Source organism: Planococcus citri, chromosome 2 (assembly GCF_950023065.1).
Source record: "Planococcus citri chromosome 2, ihPlaCitr1.1, whole genome shotgun sequence".
Taxonomy (NCBI): domain Eukaryota; kingdom Metazoa; phylum Arthropoda; class Insecta; order Hemiptera; family Pseudococcidae; genus Planococcus; species Planococcus citri.
This window is the reverse complement of record NC_088678.1, coordinates 67,892,842-67,919,735: the sequence shown is the minus strand read 5'-3', so window position 1 is coordinate 67,919,735 and position 26,894 is coordinate 67,892,842. Positions and strand designations below refer to the sequence as shown.

The window sequence follows — 26,894 nt, the reverse complement described above, 5'->3', positions numbered from 1 at the left end:
TGTGTTTGAAGTCAATCGGTGGGGGTGGGGAGGGGCCGTGGACGTGCACCTATGTTTCAGGTATGTTTCTTGCGTTATCCGCGTTTATTTGATTTACCTACTTTGAATTTTGATATGTCGTTTGTAATGTGATAAGAATCTCGACATTACAATGATTTGAATTGATCTAACTTTCTTTTTATTTGAATTACCGAGAAGTGACTTGTGGTAAATTTTCTCTCTACGATATGGATCCTGAAATGGCCGTCTAAGCCAGAAGCACAGAGGTGTGGTGTTCGAAATGTGGTGAGAAATAACAAGTCCCTGATTTAGGTTAGATATGCATTCGTTTATATGCGACATGAATTACCTGATGTAAATATGAATTAGTCTGATTATAGACTTAGTTTTAGTTTAATTTCCTCGATATGATTTGATTATAAATCTCAGGTAGGTTCTACCTACTTTCCAGATTTACAGTAGCGTGCAAATTACTTGGCCGCCCAGAAAAATCACGATGTTACACCGTTTTTAAAATGCTCGCTACAACGATACCGCTAACAATTTTGAAAAAACAAATACAGGGGGTGAAAGCCCTATCCTTCACGAACATTTTGATGTGTTTGAACCAAAAAAAAATTTTTTCCAAACGCTCACAAAAGCTCTTTGAAGTAAACATGAGAAAATTTTTAGTGTTTTAGTTTTCCGCATATGCCGGACGGACCGTACGTCCTAGCAAAATCGGATGACTGTATGTAGAAAGAGAATTCAATTCTCTACATTTTGGTACATTTGACATTTTCGTAGGACGCTCGGTTTCACAGGAGCAAGCGTTTGAAGTTTGAGTAAAAAAAGTTGAACTTGAAAATTCAGTAAATTTTCATAAAATTCTCGTTACTCCAACTTTGAAGGCTTACACTTTTGAAACCGAGCGTCCTACGGAAATTTCAAATATACCAAATTGTAGGGAATTAAATTCTCAACAATTTCGTATATTTGAAATTTCCGTGGGACGCTCGGTTTCAAAAGTGTAAGCCTTTAAAGTTGGAGTAACGAGAATTTTATGAAAATTTACTGAATTTTCAAGTTTAACTTTTTTTACTCAAACTTCAAACGCTTGCTCCTGTGAAACCGAGCGTCCTACGAAAATGTCAAATATACCAAAATGTAGAGAATTGAATTCTCTTTCTACGTACAGTCATCCGATTTTGCTAGGACGTACGGTCCGTCCGGCATATGCGGAAAACTGAAACACTAAAAATTCTTTCATGTTTACTTCAAAGAGCTTTTGTGAGCGTTTGGAAAATTTTTTTTTTGGTTCAAACACATCAAAATGTTCGTGAAGGATAGGGCTTTCACCCCCTGTATTTGTTTTTTCAAAATTGTTAGCGGTATCGTTGTAGCGAGCATTTTAAAAACGGTGTAACATCATGATTTTTCTGCGCGGCCAAGTAATTTGCACGCTACTGTAATAATATATCTCGATTATGAGATGACTTGAACCCCTTTTTGGAACTAACAACGAGAATTATAATGAATCATACGTTGTATGAGTTTAGCTCGTGCCTTCTTGGCTATTTTCAAAATCATTTATGTTTATTTGTGAAGAAGATTTTTATTTTAGATGATTTCTGATATCCATAGTTAGTAATGTGGTTTCTAGGAGGTTTAAATTTCCTACTGTTCGATTCCTATTTCCCTAGTCTCATTCCTATTTCATCTTCTTCCCGAATTCCTTTGGTTGCCCTAGAATTGAAGCCTATTGTATCACGAATACATTGGTGTATTCAAAAGTTAATTTCACGATATACTCATGTCAGATTTTCCTCTTAACGAAACCGTCACTCCTTTGTCCCAAAAATTACATTTTCTTATTATTCCTAGATACCACATTGTAATTGAACAGTGAGAAGTACTGAGTTTCGAAACAAATTTTAATATATTTTTGAATGGGATCCGGTTATGCAGAAATAATAAAAATTCCCCTTACTTTTTTTTCTCGGTGTACTTTCATCTGGTGGTCTAATGAAAGATATAATGGATTCCTGAAACTTTTTTATGATTACATTTGTACGAATGGAAGAAGAGTTGCTGTGAGGGGTAGTTGAAGTGATGAAGAATTGCTTTGAATTTGGAACTTCTGCCGAAATTGTTCCACTCTCGTAATCACTCTTAATTGATAAACTCTTCACGATGAAATTTAGCTCTACAGCTGTGTCGGGATCAAGTGCATCTATTTGTTTGATACTGCCGGTGATGTTTTCTATTCGTAAATCGATGAAGACAGGAAATCTATTGCTGTGCCTCATATTGATGGATTTAAAAGTCCCCGTTCCGTTGAGTAATATTTTAACATATCGATTGGTAAAAGGATCCACAATATCAATCCAGTCTGCGAGGAATAAAATGTAGTCCTTGTGATTTTTCTGGTAATTTGAGTACAATCTTCGAAGTTCGTCCACATGGTCCTTGCATGTATCAGGTATTGGACGAATTGATTCCGCGACGCTGATGATTCTGTCCTTCATCTCTTCAAAAAAAGATCCGAAAACAGCTTTACCAATTCCAATGCGATCCCTTCTTTCATAGCGATGCGTTGATAAAATCTGAAATTAAAAATTATACTTATTGTCATATTGTAGAAATATCCTGAAAAACGCATGCCGTAAGACCATTTGGATATGATTTTTCTTACCGTGATTGTTTTTTTTGAGACGATTAAATTACGTTCTATTTCTGTTTCTAATTCCTTTGTATCTAATAGAAAGTTGTAGGGCATAGAATTGAAATTTTTCATTTTTATAAACGCAGATATTTCTTTCATGGCTTCATTACCTGCCTGGTACTGTAAATTGATTTGCGCTGTAACTTGTTTGTGAGTAAGCGCATCAATCTGAGAACAGATCAAGAGTTAGATTAGATAATGTAACATTTTCAGATTTTAAATGCAAATTTTGTTATAAAAATATTATGTTATGCATGCAGAGATGTGTACCTACTTTTCAGAAAAGTACGAGTAATTTTAAAGAAATGAAAAGTGGACATTTCAAGTTCTGAAAAGTGTAAAAAGTAAATCGTATGAAATCTCATTTTACTTAATGCTCTCTGTAAGAGCTTCATTACCTAGTTAATCGAATAGTGGTAGTTTTTAGCCATTCTAGAGCCTCCAACGGATTTTAGAATTTTTCTGTCTTGAAAAAAAAATGGCATAGGTATAAAAGATCAAAATGCAGTTCAGCGCTTATAAACTGCGATTTACGGTGTTTGTAACTGTTTTGATCGATTTTTTTGTTGCAATGAGTATTGTTGCAAGTTTGAACAGGAATTTTGTTAATTCAACATTGATAAAAATAAAACTCTGTTATAAGCTAGCGAATCAATAATGTTATGGGTCAATTAATTTTGTGTGTTCTATCAAAAATGCCTAACCTGCGGTGACATTTTTTAGCGCAATCATCCAAGTATGTGTAGTGTACAGTGTATAGTGTACTTGTAGTTTTAGGTCACTGGAATAAAGTAGGTACACAGATATACGTATACGTTGAGTTTCATCCTCCAAAGTTACCGCAAATCAGGATAAGTTGGCACAGCTATGAAATTGGCAAATCAGGTGTACTTTACCTTTAGCCCGTAAAAAGCGATGAGCATAACACTGGTGAGTGATGAGGAACTCCCCTGCCTCTTCCTAAACAAAATTCACCTTTTCCAATAATTCTAGAGCCATGTATACTTATTTTTTTTAAATTTACTAAAACTTCAGGACATGTACTCGTACTTGTTTTTGACATCACAGACTACGAATCTATCTTAATTTTTCGACTAGAATGGGGAGTGAGGCGCTTAGAGGGGTGAACATCTGAAATGCGAACCTAAACTCGGAGAATCATTCAAACTTTGGTTTTTCCAGCGTTTCACTACAAAAATGTGTTGATAAAATAGACAGTGATATCTACCTATTTGTTCTCCTTAAGATAATCGCGTATTCGGCAATATTGCTTTGTTTCTTACAAAATTCGGAGGGTAATATGTACTTAATTTATTAGACGGACTATAGTGAAGGATACTAAGGTATAGGTATACGGTACTGACCACTTCTAGACTTTTGTTAAATGAACATTTTATGTATTCATTTGAATTTTGGAGATCGTCTGATTCAATGTTGAAAACATATGTGTCTTTTCTCTTATTAGCATAGAATAGATTCCCAAATCTGTACATTGTTTCACGAATGATGTTCCTGAAGTTTGCAGTGATATCACGTTGCTCATCAACTGTAATTAGATGCAATATAAAATACATATAAAATTTATCTACAACCTATAATAATGAAATACACATAACTCTAGTCTGCAGTACAGCTGAAAAAAAGTGTCAATGTGCTCTAGAAATCCATTCGGCTGGAATTTTTGTGGCGCAAAAAATTCAGTTGGCTTTTTATAGATGTGGACCTAACATGTCAGAAAATACGTAAATTTGGATTTTTCGAGTTGGGTAATAGGATTGAAGCCTAAAATTCTCCAATTTTCAAAATGACTTAGATCCTTAATGTTTTTACTTTCCGAACAGCGCGAAGCGATGTAGGTATATTAAGAAGTATTGTTTTCGGCCGGAAATGAACTTTGGAATAAATTTACACTCGGATTTGAATTTCGACTTCACACAAGTCTGTTTTGAGCAATTTTGAGATGATGTGTGTATGTACATACGTATGTACTATGTATGTTTCAAAATATGTCTGTAAGGGTAAGGTGCTCTAATGTCGACCACATTTTTTCTTTTGGCTGCCAAACGAACACGTTTTAAGATAGAAATCCCGGAAATGGCTTAAAATACACCTTGATCCTTCCCCCAACACATGCCAAAAGCTCATTGACATCAATAAATTTCTAAAGTTTTTACAAAAGTTTTCCCTCAACAACTCAAAAATTGAATTCCAAATTTTGGGTCCTAATTCCGACCATCCCCGAAATTGAAAAATGAATGTGCAAAAAGAAGTACAAAATCAATTTATTTGCGAGTAATTAAAATACTTTTCATAACTCTATCATTCATTTAAGCTATAGCTATAGACATACTGATTTTTCGAGAGCATTCCAAGTGTTTTTCCCCAAAATGACCGTACTTTGAGGGACCACTGTTCCAGAGCAGGGGCAGGTGAAAAATAAAAATTTTTTTGGGGCCATTTCACTCCAAATCTTTAATATAATATTTAAATTTTCAACAAAATCAAAGATCGCGTAAATTTTTTAGATCCGCCCTAATAGGTAGGTATAGGTAATGTGATTTGCTTGTAATTTAGGAGAAATACGAGGTGGTCGACATTAGAGCACTTTTCAAAAAAAAATGTTTTTGAGAGATTTTTCAACTTACTTACCTTTGTCAAATTTGAAAAATTCTTATTTCATTGAATTCCTCATCTTTTTTTATTCTCAAAAGATACCTCACATAGGTAATTAAAATCACATGAATCCCCGAAGTCATAAAACGCAATGTGAGAGGCGCTAAAAAGTTTTTGACCCTTCAAAACCGATTTTCTGCTCTATCTAATTCAATTTTGGTTTTAGGGTTACGATTTTGGTGTCATTCGTTTTGTCTGTGAAAAAGGAATAGAAATACATTTTTTCCGGAAAATTTCCGGCATCATTTTAATGAAATCGGCAGGTGGTCGGAATTAGAGTAGTGGTCGGCATTAGGGCACCTTACCCTTAAACGCAATAAAAGGCGGTCCAATGAACCAAGAACTATTGTGTACGTCGAATAATTCAAAAGCGAATTTTTAACCTATATCGAAATAATTTAAAATGTTGCGATAAATTCCAGTATATTTCGACAACAGTATTTTTTAAGATTTTAAAATAATTTTGAGCGCAAAATTTGGTCTGATTTTTAGGATTTTGAGAAGATTACTATCGATCGAGTCAAAATACATATGTATGTAGTAGAGGGGCCAGCATAACAATCTATTGCACAACCCCCGGTCGATCCTCTGGAGCAACTTTTTTATTTAAGAAGGAGTCATGAGGAACATTTCTAGCGCTCTTCCTAAAAAAAAGTGGCCTTACTTACAAAATGGCGGCTATATGATTGACAGGTCAGCCGAAATCGTAGATTTCGCATTCCAACATAGGACTTGCACGCAATTTTTCAAACCATACAACGGTAGATCGAAAGAGTAAGCAAAAATTTATCACCTGTTGAAATTTCAAGGGCTAAAGTGTCTATTTTGATTTTTGGTGAATTTTTAAAAATCAAATTTAGGTAAGCCAAAAATTAATGAAAAAATCCAAATTTCACTGAATTGTCCAAGAAAGCTGAAATTTGGGATATGGGTAAGTACCCTATTTTCGACCTGCTAAATCGACTGAAAACTGCCTCAAACCATTTTGAGTCGTTCTGAAGCCTCAAGCAGATTTTTGAAACTTGAAATTCCCACAAAATGTCATCAAAATGAAGTTGAGAAGCTGAAATTAATTCTGCCAACTGATTTCAATACGCTATACTAAGTCGGCTATATGTGGATTTCAAGTCATTTTAGTGCGGTTTATGATAAGAACCAATAGGTATTCGTAAGTTGTTCCTTATATTGCACAATAAATTTCTCCCACCCCCTCGTGGGGAATGGGGACACTTAAAAAAAAAAAAAAAAAGAGCCTCTAGTGACTGCGATTTCGGGTGACCTGTCAATCAAAATAGCCGCCATTCTGTAAGTAGGCCTCACTTTTTTTAGGAACAGTGCTAGAAATGTTCCTTATGATTCTACCTTTAAAAAAAAGTTGCCCCAGAGGATTGACGGGGGGGGGGCAATACATCCTTATGAGGGCCTCCCGACTAACACCTTATCCTTTAATAATTCAAGCAAAACTAGATGAATCTCCGATTATAAACTTTGATGATAATAATTTTTTCAGAAAGTTCATTTACTTCGTAATTCTTGATCAATTCCTTGTGCGATGAATGCTTCCAGATTCTTGATTTCTTCTGCTGGTGCTGCGATGAATTTGGGTCCGGATTGTAGATAAAGTTTCCTCTTGAGCAGTTTTACTCGTATATTGAATGCATTATCAGTGAACTCATTGAAAGTTCCATTCATAGTAATGTGTTGTGACTTGATGGCAAAGTACTGTGTAATGATCGACTGTATTTCCCATTCTATTGTAGTATGAGGAAATTCTATTTCATAGTGAACTGTGTCTTCGAAATGATGCATGTGCAAAATAAAATTGTGTAATCCTCGAATCAAAATGTCACTTTTTTTTGCCTTCCAAGAAATTGTTGAAGGATTATAACCAGATTTGAAACGCACATGATAATCTCGTGCCGTTTCATTGAAATCATTTAGCAAATGTTCACATCCTTCAAGGATCGATTGAAATGGCAATTTTGAGTTTGTGAATAGTGTTTTTTCAACCCGATCTATCATTGCTTGCAACGTATTTGTGCGTATGACCCGACGTTGTTCTTCATCTATGTCATCACATGAATGTTCATTCCATTCCGTTACCTGAAATGACGCATGCGTATTAAATTTTGAAAACGTGGAACAATTTGACTTTCTTTTGGAAAATTGTGGCAACATAACCATTGAAATTTGTTTAAAACATTCACTTGATGTAAAATTGCCATTCTTGAACAGGCGGGTGTGCTTTTTGTGTATAAATCTATCTTGTCTCAGCGAAAATTATTTGTTTCTAGTCTAATTAGTAAAATTACTCATGGAGATTTGGTTTTTAAAAAAGTCTAAAGTGTGTATTGTGACCGTGCGATATCAATAAATTTGGGCATATACAATTTGGGCACAAGATAAGCAAGCACACCAGGGGGTCAGTAATGACACATACAAACTGGGCACATAAGAAAAAAAGAACGAAAGGAACACATACAAATTGGGCACATTAGAATGAGCGAACGAAATCGAAAGGAACACATACAAATTGGGCACATTAGATAAAATGAACAAAATCGAAAAGGAGCCATACTATTTCGACACACTAGAAAATAATCAAATAGGTAAAATAGATAGGACATGTATTCACACATTATGTTCTCAATAGATTTCATCAAAAGCAGATATGTACTTATCAAAAAAGTAGGTAGGTACTCTGGTAATTCATGTACTTACATACTTACACAGAATTAAACTCACATCCATCCATATTATCTGTATTAGAGTAAGTACCTACCTGAACTAGGTACCTACTTGCGTTTTTATGCGTAGGTTAGTTGCGACAATGAACTCACTACCTAGGTAAATCAAGTTTGAGCTGAAATTTTGATAACAATAATGCTCATCTGCATTACATTTTTCGTATTCATCACCATATTTACCTATTGTCAGTATGTCAGTATCAATTACGAGAGCTTTGAAGTGTGTTCTATATTTATTCTTATTCGAAAATTCTTTTAAAATGAGTGAACGTGTCGTTTTATCGAAATCAGTACGTGAAAAAGACGTTTTGTGGTATGGTAATTTTAAATTTACCAAGGGACGATTGCTGAAATTGACTGGAGAACAGCATTGGCGGTGTGCGAACAGGAAGTGCTCTTAATGTTCTTGTTTGAATGGTTCCTACATTTTTTACATTCAAGTTTTTAAATAAAAGTTTTAAATGCGAGGTTCATTCTTTCCTGTGTGCCCAGTTTGTATGTGCTCTTTTCGTTCTTTTTTTTCTAGTGTGCCCAGTTTGTATGTGCCCAATTTGTATGTGTCATTAGAGGGTGATTTCTAGCAGTGTGCCGAGTTTGTATGCCAGGAGTGAGAATGTGCCCAAATTGTATATGCCCATATAAATTTGTATTCAATGTGGTGGAGGGGTGGAGGCAATAGTTCCCTTCGACAGATCGATGTGTAATTTTTATTCAATAAGGGAAAAAATCCAACCTACCTTCAAATCTGAGTTGGTTTCATGTGTATTATTCTTTGTTATATCGTGAAATTCCACTCGAATGCTGAAAAATTCAAATTCCAAACTGAAGTTGACTTGGCATGTTTGTGTTGAATTTTCCAATCGAGGATATTTCAAGCTTCCTGTTAGTTTCTTCATTTTAGCCGGCGAGATGTTCATCTGTTTCAATTTGATCTGTAAGCATTTAGTAACACTTGAGTATGCTTATCAATAACACACAGTCATTGAGAATTTTTATTTGCCTTAAAATTATTTTTAAAACTGGACAGCTAAACAAGGCTTACAATTAGCTGCAATGTGTGCGTATAGCTAGCTGCCTTTCAACAGCTATATAAGCGCAATTAAATAGGTAGTGCATACGTGACTCAACCATGTCATAGTGATGCGAAATAATGATACAAAGGGCATTCAAATACTACTCTCAGTAGGCATTTTTTTCGGTGTTAACACTGCCTATGGTAAAAACTGATGGTTGTATCGGATAGTGCATTCAATTCTGCATCCAAAGCAACCTTCTTCATGTTATTGTACCTGCTATACGATCCGAATCATAGTTGTTTACGTAATGCGTGCATGTTTTTTGCCTCCGAATTTTTCCAGACGGCAGTATTCGATGTAAAACGACCTCCCTGTAAATTTTTTTCAGCTCAGGGAAGAGAGCAAAGTCACATGGAGCGATATCTGGACTATAGTGAGGATGTGGGAACACTTCGATGCTGTATTTCTCCAATTTCTCCAGAAACGCAGAGGTAGCATCAGCTCTTTTGTGAAAAAATGGGGTACCCATTTCGAGCACACGTTTTTCAATCTTAAATCGGTCGTTAAAATTGTACATATGAACACTTCCTATCGATAAAATGCATTATGTTGGCGAGTTGTTTAATCAATTTTCTTGAACCATGGCCCATATCGTGTTGACAGTGATCTCCATTCCCGGAGTTGAAGGTCCACCGCCTTGTAGAATAAGCTCGGCTGATTTCCGACCATCTGAGAAGCTCCTATGCCAACAAAAAATTGTTTTTTCACTTATACACTCCTTCTTGTAAGCGGCTTTCATTATTTTAGATAGTTTCAGGAGCAGTTTTTCCCAATCGAACGCAAAAATTTGTTGCGTTCAGCGTCAGGCATGGTAAAAATTCGGAGGCGAAAATCATACACGCGTTATAAAAACAACAAACTATGATTCGGCCCATAAAACCCATACAAACACGATGCCGGTTACCTTGGATGCAGAATTGAATGCACTATCCGATGCAACCATCAGTTTTTACCCTAGGCAGTGTTTACACCGAAAAAAATGCCTACTGACAGTAGTATTTGAATGCCCTTTGTACATTTTTCGAAACTTTCATTGCTTCTAAATAATAATTTACTAGATAACCCGCTCATCGCGCATGCTGCGCTCCTCTTCTAGTTGTGATTGTTCATTTTGAAAATCTCAAGAGTCTTTTTTTGCCTACATGTAATTCCCAAAAAGTTCTGCTTTTTGCCAACATTGTAAGTATTCTTGCTTTCTTCCAAAAATTGTGAAAGGTTATGGCTGTTTTAAAAATCGGCAGAAAAAGAATTGTTTCAAAGCAAAAAAATCCAATAATTCTTATACTTTTTATAAAAAATTACCCAGAAGTGTCAATTCTTCTCAAAAATATTCTAAAAAATATTAATCAAAATAATGTCCTACTCTTCTTTAGTGCTAGAGAGAAAAGATTTGTTAACTCTCCCTCGACCGTTGCCTTCTCATTCATTTTCACATGATAGCATGGTGCACTCTTCAGAAAAAATTGGTGATATCCCCCAAAAAAGTACCTCACGGTAAAAAAAAGGGGGTGTTGAAAAAGAACGCGCTATCCTAACTCCCGCTCACTCAAATTTGATCATGGATACTTCATGAATGCTGGAAATGGAAATGTACCTACTTGTCTGAAGAAGTGGGCGGAAGTTGGGAAATTTTTGTTCATTTTGCAAAGACTCTGAAGTACGTTCATAGGTAGGTAAATAGGTAGAGGTACCAACCAATCATTCTTCAACTCCCTGCAAAGGAGATATCAGTAATTTTTTGTTTTGGGTCATTTTTTTTGATATTTTTCAGTTGTTTTCTATTATGGAGATTTTTTAAAGTTTTTTTTTGTAATGGTGACGAGCCTTTCATAGCGCGTTCTTTTTCAACACCCCCTTTTTTTTACCGTGAGGTACTTTTTGGGGGGATTGATATATTACACGGACACGGTTGTCCTTTTTTTTTTTTTTTTTTTTTTTTGAAATTTCGGCCCTTTGAGGGGAAATGCAATGATGTAAGAATGGTTGCGTAACTATTCACCTGAATAATTATCAATTTGGTGGGCATTCTTATCAGTAGGTTTTAGAATGACATATTTCAAAAAAATTTTACAGTGATTTTTCGAAGTTCAAAGCTTTTTTATAGTTTTTACTTTATTTTATCCTTCAATTTTAAACACAGTTAAATCTTGTGATAGAGGAAGATCCTCTCTTTTTCGAGGTTCCAAGAAATTCTGTGAACCTCAAAACCCCATGTAAAAATTACTCGAAATATGTACTTAATTTGAAAACTTACTGATAATACAAGTATTTAGGCAAGTGGGTTATGCAACTATTCTTACGCCTAATATTTTTAAAAAGTAGGTAGTATTAGTTTGCTATTCAAGTTTACAAAGTTACCATGTACATTATACCGTATACCTACCTACATTACCATGTGATGCTTGCATCAGTTGCACTATGGTTTGTTTTTGTTGGAATACATATATAGGTAGGTACTTTGGTACTTTAAAGAAGAGCGGTATAGTTAAAAGAAACTGTGTGGAGTTTGAAGTGTGACGAATTGGAATTAGCCAGTATAGGCATAGGCTCATAAAATGTACCTAACATATGTGTAGTTTTTAAAATTTAAGATTTAGTTAGGTATATGGACAAATTGGACAAATATTTGTACTATGAGTCTCATTGTCAGTATTGTAAAATATAGAGACCTGACAAAATGTAGTTGTTTTTTTCTCGTTTTGCCGAGCAGTTTTATATTGTAGTTACGTAGTAGTAATGAATAAGTAACTACTTACTTGTAAATGTTTTCGAGGCTGGCATTCAATATCATCAGTATACAAAAACATGTTGTTACCAGTTCGGAAAATTCTAAAAGATATTTGCGAGTTTTCCAAGTTGGTCATTCTCGAGGATGTTTCCTTTGTTTGATTTTGCGAGAACAATTCTTCATAGAGGTTTCTTCCAAACGCCTGTCTGAAAATTAGGATTAACTCGCGTAATGAGTTCATTACAAGGTCAGTTTTGTCTCCAAGTAACTCTTGATCAAAACCATAGGTCATCCATTGGAAGTCTTTGACACTTTGTATAGAATCTGTTATAAACAAAAATCAGTATCTACTAATATTGTGAGTTATAGTATGTGTTATACTGTTACCTGCCCGGTCCTGTGATTGAATTATCGTGACATTGTACCAGTATTTTGATTTGAGTGAAAATTGAACGTGAGGCATAACGAACTTATTTAAATTTTCTGTCAACGTCTTTTGCTCTTCAACGTTTCCTTGATTTGGTGACAGCAGCAGTGTACATTCGTCAAAAAACCGCAGTTCGTTTGAATTCTCAGTAAAGTTTCCTATCAATACAATTGCTTCGATTTGCACATCCAGTGTTTCAGATTTCATTGATGGGGCATTATCCGAAACATAATTCCAGACAATACGAGCAGTTAAATTCCTCGCCTCGAATTGAAATTTCGTCTCTTTCTCGCTCTTTTGCAGATTTAGTAATTTGAAATTGAATAATCCGTATAACCTGATGTGATAAATTAAAGACGTTTCTTGGAGGAGCTCCTTTACTGGATAAAAATATTGCTGTGGATCGATGAGTAAACGAGAATAACTTTCTTTGGCAGCAATCACATGAGGAGCTTCACAAAAATTGTGAACTTCATTGCCAAACCATGTTCGATCTCCAAGCAATTTTGTTTCTATTATTACAGTGGAAATTTGTTTGAGCTTAATTTTCAAGTCATTTTCTTCGTTTGTTACACTTTCGAGCATGTGCTCAGCCGAGTGTTTGATTCGAACCTAAGAAACGTTTTTAGCTGTAAGATAATTCTTGTTTTAAGAGATAAAATTCCTTACTAAAATACTTCATATGTATCATAGGCACTCTTACTCACTTCCATGTTTTCACAGATGACGTCTAGTTGAAATTCTCCGTTACTGTCGTTTTTAAAGGTACTAATCGTGCAACGGTTCCTCGCCCAAAAATAAATATGGGCGACAGCAATGCTTGAATTGCTCATTATTGTAACTATTCCCTCCAACTGCAGCGTTACATTATAGACGATCTGTGCCTACAATAAGTAAGTACATGTAATGTGTTACAATATTTCATAAAATTTGTTTCATGCGAAAATCGTGAAAAACCTGAGAATTCGTATAACGATGAACTAGAAAGAAAAATACTAATAGATAATTAGGTAAGGTATTTGAAAAAAAAAATATTCATGGAAAACAAAAATGGCGAAAAGCAAAAAAAAACATTCGGTATAATCAAAATTACTCCTTTTAATTTTTTTCTTCTCTAAACCCATTCCTTCAGTAAACAAATTTAATTCTTCGCGACGAGTTACTTTACCTGAGTGTGACTAAGCGGGTCACATGTTTCTTCACGAGCGATTGGAAAAGCCAATGAAACTTTGACATCATTCAAAGAAATGAAATTATTAGAAGAATTATTCAGTGTTTTCATCTCATCAGGAATAGCATTGGCATCTTTTATAGGATGATTATTGATTCGGTATGTGTGTTTCTTCATGACACTTTGTAGATTTTCTAAAATTGAGACAAACTGTTCTGAAAATGCGGACGAAATATCGTGTCCTTCATTCCGCTTTACTTTCATCTCCAACGGGTTGAACATTTTTTCCATCTCGCCTAGTATTGGTGTTGTATCTAGGTATAAGTACATGGAATAAGTTTTACAAGCAAATTAAAACTATGAAGTATACACGTGTTTAGCAACGATTTGGCTTCGAAAATCAACGTACCGTGGACGTTTGTTAGAAAATTTAAGAATGTAAATATTAGTGATGATCATGAAAAGAGCAGATATTGGCGGAAAAAGGTAAACTGAAATCATTCTTGTCCCAGTTCCACTCTTAGTCAATTTTTAGTTTCAGTTTCAGTTCTGTTTTCTTACAAGTTCCATTTAGTGTTCGTGTTCGTGTTCTAGTTCCAGTGTTACCTTTTTTTAGCTTTCAGTTCTATACTTACCATTTTTTGGGTCAATTTTTTACATTTTGGAAGCCTATCTTCGTTATAAATTGAAAAAATGTGTAATTTCTATGTTAAAGTAGGTTCAATGTTCATAGGTAATTTGTTGATTTTGAGTGAAATAGCAATATGTACCTACATGAACAACTAAGTAAGTACTACATGAAAGTAATTAATCGATGCATGAAATTACATTATTTTTAAAAAGTGAAAGAATTCAAGCTCGGACGATCACTTTTCAGATACGAGTATGTATAATATTTAGCCGCATACAGGTAAACTCATAACTCATAACTCATAACGTTTTGTATAAACAGCAATCTCAAGACTCCTCTGTAACTTCGTTGCTGTGCATACGCTCAACGCGTCACCCCATAGGCCTGATAGTACTCGATGTTAGGTCGCGTTATATTCGTTAACTTGATTTTTGGGGGCGCTGTGGAAAAGTTGCTCATTATCGAAACATCAATTTTTCAGGAAAGCTTTTTTTCAAGTCCTTTGCATCTACAATGTTTTTCGCAAATACTTTTTGAACAAAGCATCCTACAAAAAAATAACCAGCTGTAGGCAGAAAGGAAATTTTATGCTCTACAATTTCCTTCAATGCATTTTTTTCTTAGGATGCATACTTTCCCCATAAAATCAATTCACTTTTTTTGCGTTTTTCTCCAAAAATATGGACAAATGGCGGAAATCGAAGAGAACCAAGTTGTTCAGTGTGAAATTTTACCTCAGAATTGTGTAATTGAAAATTCATTTACACCGCGTGATTGTAAAGCTACATGCACAGAAGTATTTTTGCTTATGTGTATATGTATCAAGATAGCTGAAAGGGTATTCCTGAGTAAAATAGGTGAAATGACCCTGTCCTCAGATTTCTGAAACGTTGATGAAACATCGTTGGGTACCTTTTAAAAAAATTTTGGAGCCAAAAAATCCCCCCACCCCACATCCCTTGCTCACAATAGCGAAAAAACGTTTTTTTGGTGGAGGGATCATGCTTCAACAAGTTTTGAAAAAAAAATCTGTATTCACTCAAAATATGTACTTGAAGAAGATATGATTCTAGCAACGTAAATTTTTTCAAAAATTGTTAGCTCCCCAGAGGAAAGATATTGACAAAAATTTGAAACTGCCGTATCTTCAAACCTAATTCAAGCACATGAATTTTTTTCAAAAATAATATTGCAGCATGAGTACTATAATTGGTATTTTTTTTTCAAATTTTCCCTCCAGGTGGGTCATCTTCAAAAACTCAAAAAAGACTCAAAATTGTGTTTTTTGGGTCACGCCACCACCAAAAAAAAGCGATCTGTAATAAATTTTGCATTCTGGCCTCCAAAAACAATAGAAAACCAACTAACTTTTTGAAACTCCAATTTAGGAGCCATAGGCACCCCCTCTCACAAATTTTGGGGCGAAAGTAGATTGACAATATGGGTATCGTTATCATATGAATCGAACTCGCTGAACACGAATATGAAGTTTGATTTGCAGTTGAATCCTCCTAACGGTCACATGAGGAGAGGGGTTGCCCAAAAATTAGATTTTTTGTGAAAAATGCTTCATTCTAGCGCAATTAACGCCATGCAACTTCTTATAATCAAGATTTTCTTGAATTACAAGTATTTTTCAAGTACATAGTATCTAACTCAAAACTAAGGTTGTAGGTACATTGAAAACACAATAAGTATACCTATCTAGAAGATTGGGTGGATCGCGAAATAATGGGAAAAAAACTGTGAATTTTTATCAATTACAGCAAAAACCATCATTTTGAGTTGAAAGTTGTACAGAAAAATTCTAGCTCTAGAAGTGCCCCTAAAAGGAAAACATGTGCCCTCAAAGTTGGGGATATTTTCGAAAAAAACCGTGTTTTTTCACTGTAGCCCCTGTACCCAATTTGTTTTGAGAAAAATGACGACCCAGTCCCAAATGAAATTATTTGAGGTTGTGTGTCAATTCTATGCTATAATTTTTAATTGTTATTGCCAATTTCGAAAAAGTGCCCACAATTTAGGAATTTTTTGCAATTTGTCTCGATTTTTTGAAACCTAAAATATTGGCGTCACTGCGTTCCAAAATATTTCCTCAGTTTCAGAAATATATCTTTCAATGTTTTCTTCTTCATTATAGCGAAACATTTGTGAAGAAAATATTTTCAAAACACCAACTACTAATATGTACCCCCCCCCCCCCTCCAAAAAAACAAAAACGATTTGCAAATTTTCAATCGCTCAGTAGAACTCTAAAAGTGCACTTGGATTTTGACGGTAATAGCATAGATCGACGCAGAATCTCAAATATGTATGTACTTTCATTATACTGTCTCCTCCATATCTTTTGAGTGAATTCAAAACATTTTTTTTTTTCAAAACTCGTTGAAGCATGATCCCTCTCCCAAAAAAACGTTTTTTTGCTATTGTGAGCAAGGGATGTGGAGTGGGGGAATTTTTTTTGGCTGCAACATTTTTTTTAAAGGTACCCAACGATGTTTCATCAAAGTTTCAGAAATCTGAGGACAGGGGCATTTCACCTATATTACTCAGGAATACCCGTTCAGCTATCTTGATACATACTTACATATAAGCAAAAATACTTCTGCGCATGTAGTTTTACCGTACAATCGCGCAGTATAACTGAATTTTCAATTACACATTTTGAGGTAAAATTTCACGCTGAACAACTTGGTTCTCTTCAATTTCGGCCATTTGTCCATATTTTTGGAAAAAAACGTAAGAAACATTATTTTTTGAGTTTTTTGAGCTTTTGAGCTTGACCCACCACTCCAAATAGCCGAGTGATGATCTCTATAGAAAGTAGACCTAAAGATACATATTTGACGGAAAAATCGTTTTGGTATGTTTTTTGTTCCGGAGTAATGTCGATTTAAAGCTTTCTTTGTCCCTCCTTCTCCCCCCATGCGATAAAACATTCTGAAAAAATTCAGGGAGGTACCCCCATGTATCCTCTAACTATAGTCGTTTACAGAATAAATTTATCTCAATTACTCTACTTCAAAGCAGTAAATTTTGTACCAATACCAAAAAAGAACAACTCGCAAAAATGCTCTGAATATAGAACCATCGCACTGATGAGCCACTCACTGAAGCTACTACTCTCCATCATAAATGCCAGAATTGAAAAGAAGATAGATGAAAATCTAAGTGAAACACAATATGGCTTTGTAGCAAAAAAAGGGACGAGAGATGCAATTGCCCTGCTGAAAGTGATCATTCAAAGAGCACTGAATGCAAATAGGGAAATCATTGCTTGCTTCGTCGATTATGAAAAAGCATTTGATCGTGTCAACCATTATCGATAACAAAGACCTGCAAATAATCAAGAACCTGTACTGGGAGCAAAGCGCTAACATCAAGATTGGAACTGAGTACTCGGAGAACAGATGTGGAATAAAGCAAGGATGTCCCCTCTCACCCAGGTTGTTCAACGTGTATGCAGAAGAAATAATGAGAGAAGCGCGAATCGAACGAATGGGATTCAAGATCAACGGCAAGAGAATAAACAAAATAAGTTATGCAGACGACAAAGTGATCCTTGCTGAGACAGAGGCGCAGATGCAGAAAATGATCAACCAAATCAACAGTGCTGGATTAAAATATGGAATGAAAATAAATGCAGGCAAGACCAAGGTGATGAGATTTGAAGAGTCCAGGGAAAGAACCAGGTAAGTCACTTTTTCAAACTTCTGAGTTACGGCGTTTTGAAGTATCAGAAGGCTCCAATTTTGTAGCGAATTTGAATTTCTTCAAGTTAATGACTGGAAATACATCACACAACATCCCACAAACACAACTTGAGGCATTGTAGGAAAAAAATGAAGAGATGAGCCAGTCACGACTTGAAAAGTCACTGTTTTCGTGAAAAAATCAAGCAAAAAATCAAAAAATCAGTGTTTCACAACAACTTGAATTCGATGAAAATTGATTATTATGATGACATAATGAAAAATTTTTGTATTCTAAATAGTTGACGATGTTGAAATTTTCTTCTTGTCGCCTCACATTTGGTCTCGGCTCATTTTTCTCTTCTCCTCTTTTTTTTAAAGGCCATTTTAACCACGAAAAATCGATTTTTTTCAAAATGTAAATGGACTACATTTTTCTACTCCTCAGTGTGAATTTAATTCAACCCTAAACTCATTTTTGAAAAAAAGTGACTTACCTGGTTCTTTCCGTGGACTCTTCATTTACGAAAGGAGATGATAAAGAGGTCAAAATCAACATCGGATCACAAGAAATTGAAAATGTAAATCAATTCAGGTACCTTGGAGCGCTGATAAACAACGATGGTAGAGATCATAAAGAAATTAAATCACGGATTGGAATGGCAAAGACCGCTTTCAACAACCTTGCCAATGTGCTGGGAAATTGAACGATGAGTATAGATCTGAGGAAGAGAATTATGCGATGCTATGTATGGACAGTTCTGAAGGATTCCTGCGAAACATGGACCATGAGTGCAGAATGCGAGAAGAAAGTATCCGCTTTTGAGATGTGGTGCTATCAAAGGCTACTACAGATATCATGGAAGGACTTCATTACCAATAATGAAGTACTAGCAAGAATAGGAGAGGAGCGGAAAGTCGTAGTTGAAGATATCAAAAACAGAAAGCTAAAGTATTTAGCTCATAAAATACAAGAAAACGGTATTTTCATGCTAGCAGTACAGGGGAAAATCCAAGGAAGATCGACGACAGGGAGGAAACGATTGGAACTGTTAACAACAAACTCATCGGCCAACTCTCCCTGCAAGACGCTGAAAGAAACGATTAGATACGCTAGATACCGGCTAATATAGATGGACATATACGCTATCTCCTGTAAAGGAGCGCGACTACAACAACAACGACGCTGATGCAGAATTTTTCTCCTGAAAAACGCGGTTTTTGGCCCCCCTGCCTGAGGGGGGTGGGGTGGGGAGCGGGTTATGGGCCCAAAATTATTTTTTGGGGGTACTAAACATACCCTGTGAGTTTCATCGAAATCCGAGATGTATAATCAACTCTAAATTAAAATTGAGCAGTTAAAAATTCATTTTAGATGATTTTTGACTACGCTACGTAAAAGAGATTTTCAACCACTAGAATCACCAACAGAACGTAAAAAATGATTCTTGGCAATAAACACCTTTTCCTCGTCCTCATGCATATTAATTAGGCTATGCACTCATTTGAAAATTGAGTAAAAAGTGAAAGTGTATAAACAGTAATCTCACGCCCCTGCTCAAACTTTGCCAGTAGACTCCCCACACCTTGTAGATTCATATGGCACCTCATCGAAATGTCACATCCAAAAAAGGTTACGAGTTTGCCAAAACGTTATGAGTTTGCTGGTTAATCAAGAAAAAGGTTACGAGTTTGCTTTCTAGAATATTTATACTTAAGGTACTTCTTAGATATATCAGAATGGATTGCGAAAAAAAAAATTCGCAGGATTTTGACCAAATTCAGTGGAGACTTTCTTTTCGAATTAGAAGTCGAAGGTAAAGAGTTTGTCTTGATACTTTCTGTACTATCTACTCTGATTTTTGTCTGAAATTTGTACCCACGAAACTACATTTATATAGTCTCTCTTAGTCTTAAGCATGGAAGTATAAAAACTGAATCGACCCACGCGAAGTTGAATTGACCTAACAGCTTCAAAACAGACTAGTTTTGCTAAAGAAATTCGGGTTTTTTGCGGTTTTAGGTTTATCATGTGAAATTGCCGTATAGAACTCACCGTGATATAATAGTTCCATGAAAGATGCGATAGATCGCTGAATTTTTTCCATAATTTCAGTTGTACGAATAAGAGATGAGTTATGAAGCGTGGTAGGAACGATGGAGTTCTGCTCAGAATCTTGAACTTCCGCCCGAACAGTTTTGTTTGCAAAATGTAGGTTCAAACTTTTCACAGTGAAATTTAGTTTTACTGTTTCACTAGCATCAGAAGCACCACTTTGCTTAATGCTGCCAGTGACGTTTTCCATTTGTAAATCGTAAAACACAGGATATTCATCTTCGTATATGTATCCTACATTAATAGATTTGAAAATCCACGCTCCATCAATAATTACTTCTACAAATCGACTGGTGAAAGGGTATGTAGTATCGATCCAGTCTGAGAAAAACGAAACGTAATACTTTTTGCGATTTTGCTGATAATTTGGATGCAGTCTTCGGTATGCTTTCATCGGATCCGTGCAAATATCAGACAGCGGACGACTTAATTTTGCGGCGATGATTATTTGATCTTTCATCTCCTCAAAAAAAGAATTATAAATGTTTTTGCCGATTGAAATACGATGTTTTTTTTGATAATTTTGGTTTGATAGAATCTGAAATTGAATATTATTAATATAAGTATTAGTATTAGGTATGATGTAGAGTATCTCGATGAGGAATTGGGATTGAATCAACATATACTTGGGTATCGACTATCCATATTATTTTTCTTACCGCGATTGTTTTGTTTGCAATCCTAAAATTGTGATCAATTTCTGTTTCCATTTCCTTTGTACTCAACAAATTGTGGGACGTAAAATTGAGATTTTTCATTTTGATGAGCGCGAGGATTTCTTTCGTTTCATTACTTGCATGATATTGCAATCTGACGTGGGCTGTGATTTTACTGTAATTAAGCTCATCAACCTGAAACAAATGGAGAGTGAGAGTTGGATAATGAAGCGTTTTCAGATTCCCCGTCCAAAAATTACTGCGATTAGGCAGGTATCTGAGTTGTGTCTTAATAAGCAGTACTCACCTCTAGATTGTTGTCAAATGAACATTTTATAAGATAATCATTCGAATCCTTAGACTCTCCCTTTTTAATAGTGGTAATATTGGAAAAATATACTCCTGTTCTTCCATTATTATGGAATGCATTTTTATACTTGTTTCGTACAAAGGCAACCAATATATCTCTAATGGTGTATTTGAAGCTGTGGGTAGCGTCACATTGTGTATTGTCTGCAAACACAAAATTGTTGTTTTTTTTAAATTGAGTGTTGAGTACATGATTATTTCTTCCTCTTTAAAATGAGAATCAAAATGTTGAACTGGAGAACGAGCAGCTTTCGTGTTCCGCCTTCCGAAGTAACGCGATAATTATTGTTTTGGGACAAATATTGAGGATGACTCATTTACAGGCGTATGTACTATGTACCCACTACCTAGCAGAAATGTAGGAAAGGGGACTGAATATATTCAGAATCAAAAATGAATTATGAGCACATAAGTGATTCATAATTTATGCTCTATTTAAGACGATGGAGTAGGTGAAAACCAGAAGCGGTCAAAAAAACGCAAAAAAGTTTAAGTATCTTTGTTAGTTTAATGAAAAAATGAGCCCCTTGTAGACAAATTTTAAATTTTACGGATTATGTTGCATAAAAATATTCAAATCTTTTCCGCGAAAAATGCGTTTTACTGGCCTAGAATGGTGGGGTGAGGGTGGAATTTCGGGTCAAAACTTGTTTATGACGTGCCCAACAATAATCCGCCATAATTCCCCAAGTCGGGGAACAGCCGGAACAGGAGAATTTCACCTATCTTACCCGGGAATGCCCCTTCTAGTTGTAGGCTATCTTCTTTTTTGGGGGTGCTTCATTCAAAGATTTTCATGAGAAACCTGAAATTTCTTGGATTCTTATTTTTAACAAATGAACTCCAAGATACCGAAAATCACGTTCTGCATTTTACATTTAAAATTGCATTAATGACAAGAAGATCGGTACCGTCACATTGTGAAACATTTTCTCTCAGTTTCCTTGTTCAAAGTTTTTTCCACATAACTACCTAATGATTGAGAAAGAACTTATTTACTTTGTAATTCTAGATGAATTCCATGAGCGATGAGCGTCTCCAGATTCTTGATATTTTCATTTGGCGTGCTTGTGGTAATACGTTTGTATTCGAGTGCATCAAAGTACTGAAATTTACTCTCGTGCAATTTTATACTGAGTGCATTAACAGTGAACTCTGTACAACTTCCATTTATAGTGATTCGACGTGGCGTGACATGAAATATTTTCGGAAAGGTTGAAATAACTGCCCAAGTTATGGCGGTATGAAGAAATTCCATTTCGTATTGAACCGTATCTCCAAATTGATGCATACGCAGATTGAAATCGTGAAAACCATAAATTATAATATCACTATAAGTTGACTTCCAAGGATTTGGAAAAGTCGTATGATTTGGTTTGAGGTACACAAAACTACAGTTGCCCATTTCATTTGAAATGTTTTGCAAGTGCTCGCATTTATCGCGGATCGACTGAAATGGAAGTTGCGTTGCGAGTAGCTGTTTTCTTATCCAATATATCATCGCTTGTGACGTATTTTCGCGAATAGCTCGTCGCTGTTCTTCATGTACGTCGTCGCATGAATATTCTTTCCATTCAGTTACCTGAAATTCGAGTTGAATTGTTATCTAGGTACATACATACTAGGTACGTAGTTTAAATCAAATACGAGTATCATAGATGAAAATGGTAAACTAAAAGGTAACGTTTGGAAATGCTGGTTTGCATTTTTTTTTGTGAGATTGCGAATATTTTGACCTTATTTTCGACAATCTCAACCTTGAGTTTTTTCCTGTTTCAATTTTCACAATTACCATGGGCGGATCTTCTGTCAATGCGTTTCCAAGAATGAAAGTCTTCTTGCTGGTTTTGTTCATATCATTCGTCGTGTCAATATGGTGGGATTTCATATTAATGTTCAGAAATTCGAATTCCAAACCAAAGAACACTTGACATGTTTGTGTGGAATTCTCTGATCGAAAATATTTTAGGTTTCCCGTTACTTTCATCATTCTATCCCGATCGTTTTTTTTTTTGTTTCAATTTAATCTGCAAAGCAATGTAACGTAAATTTTTCCCGAAATCACTTTAAGTTGAAAGTATTCATTTTTGTGTCAACGAGTAGCTGTCTGTACCTACTGTATACCTAATTAGGCCTACCTACCTACCTATACAATATACATAATAACAATTTACTTACTACGAGATGTTCTCGAGAATTGCATGAGATACCATCGGCATATAAAAAAAAAACATCGTCTTCGGTTGGGGAAATCTCGAAAGATATGTTCAAGTTGTTGAAGTTGATGATTTCCGAATGTGTTTTCATTGTTCCGTTATACAGAAATAATTCTTTGTACAAGTTTTTTCCGAGCGCCTGTTTTAACAATAGAATAATCGCACGGAGTGTTCCCATTTGAAATTCGGTTAAATCACGGTCTGGATATGGTGGATAATCACTCTCGGACGTCGGCCCTGTGGAACATATTTTTTTTTGAAGGGGACACAAAAGAGGATACACTGAGCCAATTTATGCAATATCACCGCGCATTCAACATATTATGTGACGCGACCAGCGATACCATACCATAAGTCGGAAAACTTTTTTTTGAGATAATCGCGTTTTCATGGAAAAAGTCAGAAAATATCAAAAAAAATTTTTTTGTCGATTCATGTACTATGAAGCCTATACTTTGGAATGGGTGTACCCACCAATCTCAAACACGTCGTTTTAGTGGTGAAAAACCGGTTTTACAAAAGTGCTTTTCATAAAAAAATGTCAAAAAAAAAAAAATATTATGATGTAAAACCATTAAAAGATGAAGAAAATCAAAAAAAAAAAAAAATACTGTTCACTGGTTTTTAAAAATGTTACTAAAATAACCCAAACTTTCAAAAACGTTTTTCTCAGAATTTTGGTTTTTGAATTTCAAAAAATACGCAACTTTGAAATTTTGCAAATTTGTCAGATTTTAATATTTTGAAAATCTGTTTGCACCATTGAAAAGAGGAAGAAAAACACTACCAGAAACCACAATAAAACGAAAAAAATTTATGCCGACATATGGTATGGTATCGCTGGTCGCGTCACATATATAAAGAAGTAGGTACGTATATTAATCCTTGAAAGAGTATAAAAAGCAGATAACTGTTGGAGAAAAAAGTTTACAAAAAAAGTTGCGCCGTAAGCTCAAAAAAGCTCATCAATTAATTTTAACATAATTATACATAGCGCATTCGACGTATAAAAAGAAGAACGTATATTATACCTAGAAAGAGCATTAAAAACTAGACAGCTAAGCGGGATGGGAAAAGAGGGGTCTAAAAATTAATGGGGAGTACTTGAGCAACCTGAGATTTGCAGATGATGCAACACTGGTAGCAGGGACAAAACAGGAGCTTGAAAAAATGATAGCAGAACTAAATGAAAAGGGAAAAAATGCCGGTTTGACAATGAATTTATCAAAAACAAAATTACTCAACAATGCGGGTGAAAACTACGACATAACCATTAATGAAGAAAAAATTGAAACTGTAGAAAGCGTAATCTATCTTGGACAAAAAATTTCATGCAATAACGATCAAATAGAAGAAATCGAAAGGAGAATAACTCTGGCTTGGAACAAATTTTGGTCACTAAAATTCATTTTCAAAGGTCCCTTCTCAGCAAAAATAAAAAGCGAAACCTTCAACACATGTGTCCTCCCAACTCTTACGTATGGCTCCGAAACGTGGACAATATCAAAAAAAATAGAACAAAAAATAAGAACGGCTCAAAATTCAATGGAAAGATCCATGCTAAATTTTAAAAAAAGAGATCGGATTAGAATCAAAACAATTAAAATGAAATTGAAAAATAATCGGAATGCAGTCAAATTAATAAAATCAAAAAAATGGGGGTGGGGGGGGTCACGTGGCTAGATTAGGGGACAACAGGTGGACACAAAAAGTCACTTTCTGGTTCAATACGGGGAAAAGAAGGCAAGGGAAACAGAGGGCTAGGTGGAGGGACGACTTTAGGAAACTACTGACCCATGACCATTTTCAAAAGATCGCCCAGGACAGGAAAGAATGGTGCAGGCTGGGGGAGGCTTTTGCCCTATCTTAGGGCCACGAGTGTTATCTATATTGTTTATATTTGTAACACTTGTACAATAAAGCTTGATTTGATTTGATTTGTGCGTAGCTAGCTGCCTTTTCTACATCTATAACCGTTATTACATCTAGGTAGTGCATAAGTGAATCAACCATGTCACAGTGATGAGAATTTTTGAAACTCTCACTGCTTCAAAATAATAATGGTTTTTCAGTGTTTTCATATTTTCCAAATTACAATAAGTATTTCAGAATAATTTATAAGCTTGTATTGCTTCTAAATTAAGAAATTTCTAGTTGTTTTTCATAGTTTGCATTGTTTTAAAATTTACAAAATTTTACTTACAAATTTCGAGAAATTCAAGCCAAACAACAATGTTCTTGATCAAAATACATAATTTTACTTCATAAACACAAATATAAAATAAAAATCCATTTTTTTGTAAATTAAAAATGTAAATACAATATTTATGAAATTATGAACCCTGAAAGTTTACTAATTTATTCTTAAACAAAAACAAACATATTTTTAAATGCTCTAGAAAGTTCAAAAAGGTTATTAAGCTTCTTTTCCCTAGCGATACACTCCAAAAATATTTTAAAAAATTAAAACCTGCTTTTAGAAATTTTCAATTTTTTATTTTTTTTTTTTTAGATTAAAAATTCTGTAAAATATTAATTTTTTGTCTTAACTAACTGCAAATATCACATTTTCTCTCATTTTTTTTGCTGAAAAAATTGGATGTACATATTCGACTGATTGAAATCAGTACCAACAAAATAATATCTACATACCTAACTTGTATTTTCACTTATGAATATGTTTAAACGTAGCGCATTTATGCGCGTTCTTACCATGTGTCTAGTTTCTTTTAAAGGCTAAAGGGGACACAAGAGGATACCCTGAGCCAATTTATTCAATATCACCGCTTACCTGGGCAAGTTGGGTTTTCTGTTTCTTCCGTTTCTTCTATTTCTTGTGTTTCCGAGCCGAATGTTGAAAAATCGACTATCATCAGTAGAAAAAGGAAAAAAATTTCAATATTCTTTTTCATTTTTTTTTTTTCGAAAACTGTCGCATCTAGTACACGAATTAGATAAGAGCAGGAGGGTCAACCACGTAGCAAATCGAATTACCTAAATGAAAAGTACAAATTGTTCGTAAAAAATTGAGGATTTCTAAAATGAATATTCAACTAGAGGCAATGTCAAAAAGAAACTTCGCAAAGAGATGCTTTTCAAGCGCGATTTCCCATTGATCGCAATTGGTCATCACAATCGTGTACTACTTGAAAAATTTTGGATAAAGCCTTACCTATCTTTACATTTGAAGGGGCAAATTGCGTTTTTCGAAACTAAAAGGGTCAAATTTTACATGTTTTTGACGTTAATCATTTCCGCAATTATTATTATTTTTTTCATTGCTATTTTTCAAAATTAAAATTCATTAGTAGCTCCTTCAATTTACAAGTTGGGAAAAAAGATCATGGTATGTGATTTTTTTAGTTTTCAATGTTCTACCCTCTTTTGAGACCAAAGAGGAATTTTTGCCGCTTATTTCGGAGAACGCAATTTGCTCCTTTAAACTTAAAGATAGGCAAGACTTGTATCTAACATTTTTCCAAAAATTTGTACGAACGTCAAAAAATCTCAACTTCAATTTTTGTTACGAAATTTAAGCTAATGTAATCTTGTAAAACACAGTTTAAAATGAGAAAACCCTTAAGGCATTGCAAACTGGGTAGCTCACCCAACAAATGTAAAAACAAAGACCATTCTAGATGTAGCAGTTGATACAAAAAAAAATGTTAAGTATATAATTATTTCAAAT

General features: G+C 34.8%; 2 protein-coding genes and 1 long non-coding RNA gene across 4 annotated transcripts in view; 1 reads left to right on the top strand and 2 right to left on the bottom strand.

The window, feature by feature from the left end:
- LOC135837358 (uncharacterized) overlaps positions 1–26,894 on the top strand; it is a 294,134-nt gene that overhangs the window by 35,704 nt on the left and 231,536 nt on the right. The window lies entirely within an intron of this gene.
- Positions 1,717–9,210, bottom strand: LOC135834262 (uncharacterized). The gene is made up of 5 exons (XM_065348103.1): positions 8,862–9,210; positions 6,901–7,480; positions 4,069–4,250; positions 2,675–2,872; positions 1,717–2,585 (listed from the first exon to the last, which is right to left on the bottom strand). The coding sequence occupies exons 1-5, from the start codon at positions 9,039–9,041 to the stop codon at positions 1,914–1,916; spliced, it is 1,812 nt and encodes a 603-aa protein (XP_065204175.1). The 5' UTR covers positions 9,042–9,210; the 3' UTR covers positions 1,717–1,913.
- LOC135834261 (uncharacterized) lies at positions 11,356–13,831 on the bottom strand. The gene is made up of 3 exons (XM_065348102.1): positions 13,524–13,831; positions 12,316–13,239; positions 11,356–12,252 (listed from the first exon to the last, which is right to left on the bottom strand). Exons 2-3 carry the CDS (start codon positions 12,938–12,940, stop codon positions 11,924–11,926), a joined length of 954 nt encoding a protein of 317 aa, XP_065204174.1. The 5' UTR covers positions 12,941–13,239; positions 13,524–13,831; the 3' UTR covers positions 11,356–11,923.

What these genes read in the sequence shown, in the direction of transcription:
- LOC135834262 (XM_065348103.1), bottom strand. Translation starts at nt 9,041, where the DNA reads ATGAACATCTCGCCGGCTAAAATGAAGAAACTAACAGGAAGCTTGAAA. An exon ending in AAACCAACTCAGATTTGAAG is followed by an intron (nt 7,481 to 8,861) that starts GTAGGTTGGATT and finishes GCGTCATTTCAG; the next exon opens with GTAACGGAATGGAATGAACA. An exon ending in AATTGATCAAGAATTACGAA is followed by an intron (nt 4,251 to 6,900) that starts GTAAATGAACTT and finishes ATCTAATTACAG; the next exon opens with TTGATGAGCAACGTGATATC.
- LOC135834261 (XM_065348102.1), bottom strand. Translation starts at nt 12,940, where the DNA reads ATGCTCGAAAGTGTAACAAACGAAGAAAATGACTTGAAAATTAAGCTC. An exon ending in TCAATCACAGGACCGGGCAG is followed by an intron (nt 12,253 to 12,315) that starts GTAACAGTATAA and finishes TGTTTATAACAG; the next exon opens with ATTCTATACAAAGTGTCAAA.